Source organism: Belonocnema kinseyi, chromosome 2, assembly GCF_010883055.1.
Source record: "Belonocnema kinseyi isolate 2016_QV_RU_SX_M_011 chromosome 2, B_treatae_v1, whole genome shotgun sequence".
NCBI classification, from domain to species: Eukaryota; Metazoa; Arthropoda; class Insecta; order Hymenoptera; family Cynipidae; genus Belonocnema; species Belonocnema kinseyi.
In genome coordinates, this window is record NC_046658.1 from 37,634,442 (window position 1) to 37,644,690 (window position 10,249).

Sequence of the window (10,249 nt, forward strand, 5' to 3'; positions counted from 1 at the left end):
TTCAACCAATCAGATGAATTTTCGACCAAGAAAATTGATGATCTACAAAAAAAGACAAATCTTAAACAAAATACATGAATTTTTAAAGAAATTATTTAATTTCAAAGTAAAAAAGACGAAATATCTACAAAAAGTTGAATTTTTCAAGCAAAAAATATGAGTTTTTAATGAAAGAGTTAAGCTTTCAACGAAATAATCGACTTTCAAACCCAAGAAGATGTACAGTTGATATTTTAACCAAACAATTGCATTTTTGACCAAAAATGATACATTTTCAACAAAAAAGATTAAATTTCTACTAAACAAGGTCAATTTCCAACAAAAGACATGAACTTTCAACGAAATTGTTTAATTTTAAAAACAAAAAGAGTATTTCCACCTAAAAATTATGATTCTAATTTTTAACAAAAGTTGCATTTACAACAGAACGACTTTACAACCAAAACATATTTATAGTTGATAATTCAACCGAAAAATGTAATTTTTAATCAAAAAGTATAAATTTTCCATAAAACAACTTAATTTCTACAAAGAAAGACGACCTTTTAACAAAACACATGATTTCTTAACCAAAGATGGTATTGATTGTTAGTTTCAAAAATGTATTTTAAACGAAAGACATGAACCTTCAGATAAAAAAAAAAATTTTTAAAGTAGTTGAACTTTTGATAGAAAAGAGGATTTTTTTTTACAAAATAGTTACGTTTTCCACAAAATAATTAATTTTTCAATCAAATAATTGAGTTTTTATCCAAACTTGATGAATTCCAAAATCGTCAATTTCTTTAATTTCTTTCAAATGCGCATCAGGATATAAATAAGACTATTATAATATAACATAATTATAATAATATCATTATTAATATATCAAATCATGAGAAACGCCAGCACCTGTTGAGTATTAGAAAGAATATTGGAATGCGTGAGATTGTAAAGCAAAAGTTAATCTCCTCTCACGATTCTAAGAATGCATAGAGAAGTAAGTTTTTAGTTTTATGGTTTTGGTGTGAAGTGACAAATGCCATGATCTGGAGTGCAGGGCTGACTGTTTTTTGAAAAGGGCGTGAGTGGGACATTTTTATGACCTAAGTCTAGGACCTTAGTCGACAGTCGTTTTGCTTCACTCTTATGAGTTAGACGTACCTTTCTTCTGCAATTTGAATAAACTGTTTGTTTATAGAATTAAAACGCAGTATTTTTATCTCTTTAAATAAAGCAATGTCCCATAGATTATGGGCCCAGAAATTCGCGATATTTTGATTAATTTAAATAAAAATCTGAAGTGATGAAACTGTAAAGAAACTGTGAAGATTTTACAATTTTGTGAAGTTTTTTGCGTGATAAGTGACAATGGAAAGTTTAAAAATGAAAAGGAACATCAAACCATTTGATGGAGAAAAATATAGTGTTTGGAAGTTTAGAATACGTACATTGCTATCTGAGTTAGACGTAATTAAAGTTATAGATAGTGAAATTCCGGTTAATGTGAATGATGAGTGGAATGAAGCCGAGAGAACTGCCAAAAGTGTAATTTTTGAGTACTTATCTGACTCGTTTCTCGGTTTTGCAAAGGCAGAGTGTACTGCGAAAGAAATAGTAAGTAATTTGGATGATATTTATGAACGCAAAAGCCTTGCTACTCAGTTAGCTCTTAGAAAGAAGTTACTCGGATTAAAATTGACTGGTGATACAAAATTGATCAAACATTTTACAGTTTTCGACGATTTGATTACTGAGCTTTCAGCAGTAGATGCTAAATTAGATGAAACTGACAAGGTGTCTCATCTACTTCTAACTCTTCCTACAACATATGATGGTGTAATAACTACTATCGAGACATTATCAGAAGATAATTTGACTCTGGCTTTTGTGAAGACAAGACTTCTTGATCATGAAGTTAAATTAAAAAATGAAAGTGGAGATATGAGCGTAAAGGTGCTTCAAGCTGAAAATAAAGATGTGTCTACTGCAAAAAAATATAACAATGAAGCTTCAAGATTCTCGAAAAATTTTCGTCAGGGACAATTTAAATAACGGAACTTCAAATTTAAAAAAATCATTTAAGGTCAAATGTCATCACTGCGGCAGGGAGGGACACATAAAGAAAAATGTTTACTACCACAAAAGAGGACTTCAATACCAAAATGATAGAAATAGAACTGTTCAAAACGTTCAAATAACTGAAATACCATCGACTTCATTTACAAGCACATCTGGTTTTGCTTTCATGGCTGGAGACTGTTTACCTGAAAAAGAAGGAAAAGTTACTTTCCTTCTCGACTCTGGAGCTTCGGACCACATTGTCAAGAGGGATGATTTGTTCAGCAGCTTCATTAAACTGCAACCTCCTATGAAGATTTCTATTGCGAAAAATGGATCCTTCATAAGTGCGACAAAGAAGGGAACAATCCAGGTCACAACTAATTTGGGCGTCCCAGGAGTTCTGGAAAATGTGCTCTATTGTCCTGACATTCCAAATAATCTACTTTCAGTACTAAAAATGCAACTAGCTGGTATGAAAGTTGTATTTAATGATACAGGTGGAGTTCAGGTAATAAAAGACGATAAGGTCCTGATGAAAGGTAAGCCATTGAATAATTTAATAAGTGTCGTTTTTGTTGTTGAAAATAATATGATAAACGATAAGAATCAGGCAAATAATGTCATATGTAGTGGTTATGAATTGTGGCATCAACGTTTGGGTCATATTGGAAGATCAAAATTTATAGAATTAAAAAATAAGAAAATGATAAAGGACATGAGGCAAATTGATCATGTGATTCCAAACGATAATTTGTGTGAAGCGTGCATTAATGGCAAACAAGCACGATTACCTTTTGAGAAGTCTAAAGATAAAACTTATGTGAAACGCCCGTTATTTATTGTTCATTTTGATGTTTGCGGCCCATCACTCCTTCAACGGTTGATAATAAAAACTATTTTGTGATCTTTGATGATGAATTTACTCACTATTGTGTTACATATTTAATTGCATATAAATCAGATGTTTTCTCAGTTTTTAAAGATTTTATTGCAAAAAGTGAGACTCATTTTAATTTGAAAATAGTTAATTTGTATAGTGATAATGGAAGGGAATATTTATCAAATGAGATGAAAGACTTTTGTGTACAAAAAGGTATTAGTTATCACTTGACAATTCCACGAACCCCAGTTACATGGTGTGTCAGAACGAATGGTTAGGACAATAACGGAGAAACCCCGTGCCATGATTTTTGGTGCTAGTTTAGACAAATGTTTTTGGGGAGAAGCGGTTCTAACTGCTACTTTTTTAATAAATTTAACACAAACTAAAGCTGTGAAACATAGTAAAACACCTTATGAATTGTGGCATGAAAAGAAACCTCAATTAAAATATTTGAAAGTTTTTGGTTCTACAGTTTATGTACATAATAAAACCAGAAAGACCAAATTTGATGAAAAATCCTGGAAGGGTATATTAGTAGGGTATGAACCAAATGGTTATAAAGTGTGGGACGTAGAAAGTGGAAAGTTCTGTGTAGTTCGAGACGTTATTGTTGATGAGACAAATTTCTTGGTGTCCAGGCCCGTGGTAAGACCTGAAAGGGTTAATTTAGAAAACTCCCAAAATGTAACTGATGCATCTGACATTCTGTCAAAATCAGTTGAAAAGTCTCATAAATCTGATAATGATAAATCAGGTATATTAGAATCAAGAATTAAAATTAATCCTAATAAAGTTGCTAAATTAGGTACTGAGGTTGAGAAATCTGTAATTGAAACAGATATAAATTTACACACTGAGTCAACATCTCAAGATAAATAATTAGAAGTCGAAAAATTCCCTGAGCCTAGAAGGAGTGAAAGGATTAAAAATCGTTTTCATGTATCATATAATGAAGATGATATATCAGACGATTATATTATGTGCGCTCAATCACTTTCATGTAAAATACCCACTTCAATTCATAAAATTGAAAACAGAGTTGATAGAGTAGAGTGGAAAAAAGCTATTAAAGATGAAATTGATTCACTTTTAATTAATAACACCTGGACTTTAGTAACGAAGCCTGAAAATAAAAATATAGTTGATTGTCAATGGATCTTTGCTATTAAAAACGATGAATTTGGAAATCCATTAAGATACAAAGCTCGCCTCGTTGCTCGCGGTTTCAGTCAAGAGTATCTGATTGACTATAATGATACTTTTGCGCTAGTCGCAAGAATTTCAAGCTTCAGATTCATAATGGCTTTTTCAAATCAGTTTAATTCATCGATTCATCATGTGGATGTCAAAAGTGCTTTTCTAAATGGCAAATGAAAAGAAGAAATTTATATGAAAGTTCCTGAAGGGAATATATCTAAAAATATCAATGTAGTTCTCTATGTGGATGATTTAGTAATTGCCACTGCTAATGATAAAACAATGAGAAGTTTCAAGAATTATTTAATGAATACATTTCGTATGACAGATTTGAATGAAATTAAACTCTTTGTTGGGATAAAAATAGATAGAAATGAGGCTAGAATTACCTTAAATCAGAGTGCGTACATTAAAACAATTCTTGATAAATTCAATATGGCTGATTGCAAAGCTGTAAGCACACCTCTTGACAGTAAATTATATTATAATGCTTTAAATTCAGACGAAAAGTATGATGCTCCTTGCCGAAATCTTATTGAGCGTTTAATGTATTTAATGGTTTGTTCGCGGCCTGATTTAAGTACTGCAATAAATATTTTGAGTAGATTCTCGAATAAAAATAATAAGGAATTGTGGCAATGTCTAAAAAGAGTATTAAGATATCTCAAGGGCTCTATTGATATTAAATTAACATATACCAGGGGACATTATGAGTAACTATTATGTGGTTATGTTGATTCTAATTGGGGCGGTCATAACGAAAATGATAGAAAAAGCACAACTGGCTATATATTTAAATTATTTGAAAAATGTACAATATGGAATACAAAGAAACAGTTGTCTGTGGCAGCTTCATCTACTGAAGCTGAATATATGGCTCTTTTTGAGGCAGTAAAAGAAGCAATGTGGCTAAAATCGTTAGCAAATAGTATTAGTATAAATATTTCAAAACCAATAATTATCTACGAAGATAATAACGGTTGTATAAGCATTGCGAATAATCCAACGAGCCATAAAAGATCCAAACATATTGACATAAAATATCATTTTTCAAGGGAACAAGTAGAGAAAAATTTAATAAAATTAATGTGTTCCTACAGGTGAACAGTTAGCTGATATGCTAACAAAGCCGCTACCAGCTGCAAGATTTGTAGAGCTGAGAACGTGGTTGTGGCTGAAATTTTACCGCGATTTCGCTGGAAGCGGGTGCAATTTTTCAGATTAGCACCCGCTCCCGGCGAAATCCTGCGGTTGTCCTTATGACAAATTTTTTATTATATATATATATTAGAATGGTCTCATTGGGTTTTTTTGGGTTAGCTCCAATCCTTGCAACGAATGTTGGGCCATATGTAACTTCCCAGAAAGCAGAAGAAGGGTACGTACGTCACATTTAATAAAATTAAGTCCTGAAGTAGTATGTAAGTATGTAAATAAAAATAATTGTCGTCGATTAATTTTTGAGGGGGCGTGTTGAGTACTAGAAATAATATTGGAATGCGTGAGATTGTAAAGCAAAAGTTAATCTCCTCTCACGATTCTAAGAATGCATAGAGAAGTAAGTGTTTAGTTTTATGGTTTTGGTGTGAAGTGACGAATGGCATGTACTGGAGTACAGCGCTGAATGTTTTAAAAAGGACGTGAGTGAGACATTTTTATTACCTAAATCTAGGACCTTAGTCGACAGTCGTTTTGCTTCACTCTTATGAGTTAGACGTACCTTTCTTCTGCAATTTGAATAAACTGTCTTTTTATAGAATTAAAACGCAGTATTTTTATCTCTTTAAATAAAGCAATTTCCCATAGCACCGAAATCTGAAAATATTAAAATCTCAATCTCCTGAATTTATTTGAAAGCAGTTAGCAGATAGATATATAAATAGAATCGCCGAAGTGCTCCGACCGGCAATCGTACACCTTCGAGTTTTCAAATTCAGAAGAGGAAAAATGGGTTGCGCGCGCAACTCAGTCATTTAAAGCGTCTCCTACTATATTCACATGGACATAGCGCTGTCATAGTATTGGACCATATCTCGTTTCAGATCTGGGATCACTGAGTTCGGCACGCTCTTGCCCAAGGCAGGGTACCCTGCCCTGGCTGCCCTACGACCTACGTTCAGGGCAGTACCTGCGAGCTTGGCCAGACCACCCCTTTCCTCAGGGCTTTGTTAGAAAATGGAAATAAAATGTGACATTAAAAAATTGGTATTTTTGCAATCAGTGGCTTGAAAGTAATATATTTGAAATCACCGTATTTTTCCGATTTCAAAGACATTTAATTTGTCTATAAATGTTAAAACTTGAAGACGTATTTAGTATTAAATTGACTGTAAAGCTGATGTTTCTTTATATTAAACTCCTTCAAAATTTTTATTTTTCTAGGCACGTAATATATCATTGGAATCGGAAAAATCCGTAGATGCTGATAATGCTATTTTAAAATCGCTAGTTGAAAAATTAAAAATTTTTTTAAATTTTCGTACTTTGACATGCCTGTGGACAAAAGACTCGTGCTGGAGTAAGCTCACTCACACTAAGACAGTGGTCGGCAAGCTCTTGCCCAGGGCAGGGTACCCTGCCCTGGCTGCCCTACGACCTACTTTCAGGGCAGTACCTGCGAGCTTGGCCAGACCACCCCTTTCCTCAGGGGTCCTTTGTTAGAAAATGGGAAAAAAATGTGAGATTATAAAATTCGCAATTTTGCAATCAGTGACTAGAAAGTAATATATTTGGACCCTACGTATTTTTCCGATTACAAAGACATGTAATTCGTCTATAAAGGTTCAAAATTTGAGAAGTATGTAGTATTCAATTGACTGTAAATCTGATGTTTCTTGATAATAAACTCTTTCAAATTTGTTACTTTTCTAGGCAAGTAATATAAAATTGGAATCGGAAAAATTGGTAGATGCTTATAAGGCTATTTTCAAATCCCTAGTTGAAAAATAAAAATTTTTTTAATTTCTGTACTTTCACATGCCTGTGTATAAAAGACCCTTGCTGGAGTAAGCTCACTTATACTAAGGTACATATATAGACCGAAAAGTAGTAGAAACAATTAAGTCGGGTGGAGCCTGACGATACCTGAAAACTAAGCAAAAATTTTGCCGACCACTGGTGTAGACGCGTGTTTGATGATCTATCCTCTCCGGTCCAAGCAGCACCGCAGATACGAAATATCTGACAAGGTGCTTGGGGCGACTCACTTTTCAATATAAATTTGTAATAATGACTAGAGATTTAATTATTTTATTTTAGTATTTTTACATTTATTGACAATAAATGTAATTAAAAAGAGAATTATACAGTTTTTTTTTTGTACAAATGTACATTATTGAATATTTTAGTATAACCGTTTTTTTACATTGTGTATATGATGTACATAAATTTTGGGTGATACTTTTTGCAGTATAACAATTTATTAACATTATGCATAAGGTAGAAATGTACGTTACAGAAATGAAATATAATTCTAAAATCTGAATCCTATTCAGTATCAATAAATTCAAACAAATTACCGTATTAATTGCAGAAAAACAGAAATTTCAAACATTTATTTTCAAACAAAAGTGTTTAAACAAAACCAAATTTTTTTAAACAAACAAAAATTTGTTTCAAAGTGAGGAACAAGTATCTGAATGACGTAGATATTTAATAATAATCGGCAAAGCTATCTGATTTTAAAAATACTAGAGTTTTCTACCTCTTTTAAAGAAAAAGTTGGAATTAAATAATAATTAATTGTTTAAACAGCAAATGCTAAAAACAAAGATCATTCTTCCTGAAAATGACCAATTGTCCGATTAAACATAAAAGTCTACCTTTGAATGAGTAAGTAAGCTGAATCGTACATTATTCAACTAGAGAGGAAAACCGCCGTTTTTTGTCGACCGTGTGGTTTCCAGAATGAGTCAAAAAACGAGTATTTTTTTTATAACGAAATTGATCTATAATCATTACCTTGCGGGTCGCAATTCGAATTCAGATTAACTTTAATTAAATTGAAATTAAAATAAATTAGTAGAACCATTACTATTTTATTTAAATATCCGTTGATTTTTTTATTTAATAGTGACAATACGTTATGCCCTCTCTGTCCCAAGCTACTCCTTCATTAATTAATTTATTTATTAAGTTAGAATTTGCAATTTTCAAACTTATCAAAATCAAATGAATTTCAAATCGAACTCTTTAAAAATTACGTACTTTCATGTCGACCAAACTATGTGTCACGGAAAAGTGGGTAGTTTTTTCGGAATATTGATATTTAGTAAACATTAGCATTTGGTGTCACTATTGTCTCGTGGTAGTAACACTACTCCGTAGTAGCATTTGCAGTAATTGAAAAGGCTTTTCTGTGAAACCCTACCGAAAAGAATCTTTGAGTATATAATAAAAATTCTTTAGGTCAAAGAATCTCAAAGAAATTCTCCGCAGTCACTCAGGCATATATTTTTAAAGGTCCAGGAAGCTCGTTTATATGGTCTGAAGGCTTTAAAATATCCTTTCCGAAATTGAAATAAGAATACGATCATAAATAACAAGCAGAGAGGCTATCTCAGTAGAGTAGCCGATACTCAAGGGTCCTTTGTTAAGCTTTCGGATTAAAATTTAGAAGTAGATTTTTTTAAATTTCATAGTTAACAGCCTAAAGCATAAGAATTCGGAATCTATAGGTTTCTATGACTTGAGATATCCAACTTTTTTTTTAATGCTTAAGATTGGAATTAATAGAACGTTTCTCGTAAATGAAATGAGATACGCCAAAAAAGACAACATTTTTTATTTCAACTAGAAAATTGTATATCAGTATATAAGTTATAATTATAAATAGATATAATGAGAAAATTCATCAATTAAAAAAAAGTGTTAATAATTTGAAGAGAAATTTAAAAAGGGAGGGCGGATTAGCCACGACCAACTACTGTAAATAACTGCCCGCCCGGTACGTGACGAATAAAAAAGGAACATTATATTACCGTCGCACCACTCTTAAAACGACCACTAAAAGGATCTTGAAAAGGACCAAAATCTCTCAAACTATCTCCGAGACTATTTTGTTTCAAATCGACTCTTTTTATAGACTCAAATGGGCTAAGCTATTTCGCTAAAGAAAACTCAGAGATTTCTTTCCGTAGGGAAAACTTGAAAAGTTCCCGACCCAACGACTACCCTCGTATGGTTAACAACTCGTGAACTTATGTGTACACTTTATACCTTCACGGAGTGCAGTGATATGAACTCACTTGTTGTCGATGTACACTTCGTCAATCGAGTTGCTAATCGCTCGGCCACCCTGGAAAATTTGCTGTTTTCCCGATAAACTAATGTAAACTAATTTACCGATTATTACTCAAACGAAATATATTCAGAGATAAAGGCTTACTTAAATTATTGTAAATAGGAGCATTTTTACTTCTAGACAACACCAGAGCATTTGTGGCCCGCTGCAGCATCAAATGTAGGCCACCACCTCAAGAAATTACACAAAGAAGGCAGAATAAAAGGTCAGAATGGTAGTTGGACATCTAGCTGAGATTTGAAGAAAAACTTTGTAAACAACACTATACAATTTTGCACAAATAAACAATAACTTTTATGAAACGAAAAATAAATATTAGATTGTCCTTTTTTGATATTATGATTGACCTTAGGATCCAGAAATAATCCGCAAGGATAATTAGTTTTCTAAACATTTATTAAAATTATCATGTTATCGATGATACATGCTGATGGATTTATTTTCGAAGGTATACTGCTGAATCTACTGGTGTGCAGTGTGCACACAGTGTAGATTACAGATAGTGTTGATACCACAAATATTAGCAGCACTAGTAATATATTGCATTTACCGGACGTGCGCGCGCATTTGGGATTACGGGTACCATATTGAGTTGTTTGGACATACTTTCATGACAGATATAAAATACATTTTTCGATACAAAGATGCACCGGCCGTTTATATAAAATCTGCCTTCCAGCAACTGACGCCGGGGTATTCTCTATAAACGTCTTAAGGAGAGTAGTTTGTATGTGACTTACAGCCAAATGGATCTCATAGATCTTTGATAAGCTCACTTTTACATTTATATTAATGTTTTCTCTCTTTGGGTAGACGTACAATAT

At 32.5% G+C, this 10,249-nt stretch overlaps 1 protein-coding gene across 2 annotated transcripts in view; it reads left to right on the plus strand.

Annotated features, from left to right (window-relative positions):
- LOC117168039 (beta-lactamase-like protein 2 homolog) overlaps positions 1-9,738 on the plus strand; it is a 164,950-nt gene extending 155,212 nt beyond the window's left edge. Inside the window, exon 3 of one of the 2 annotated variants that reach the window (XM_033353380.1) lies at positions 9,546-9,738. In XM_033353380.1, the coding sequence (XP_033209271.1) occupies positions 9,546-9,659 (114 nt within the window). In that variant the 3' untranslated portion in view covers positions 9,660-9,738. The remainder of the gene's footprint in view (positions 1-9,545) is intronic. The other variant, XM_033353381.1, reaches the window with a different exon arrangement.
- The last annotated feature ends 511 nt before the right edge of the window (positions 9,739-10,249 follow it).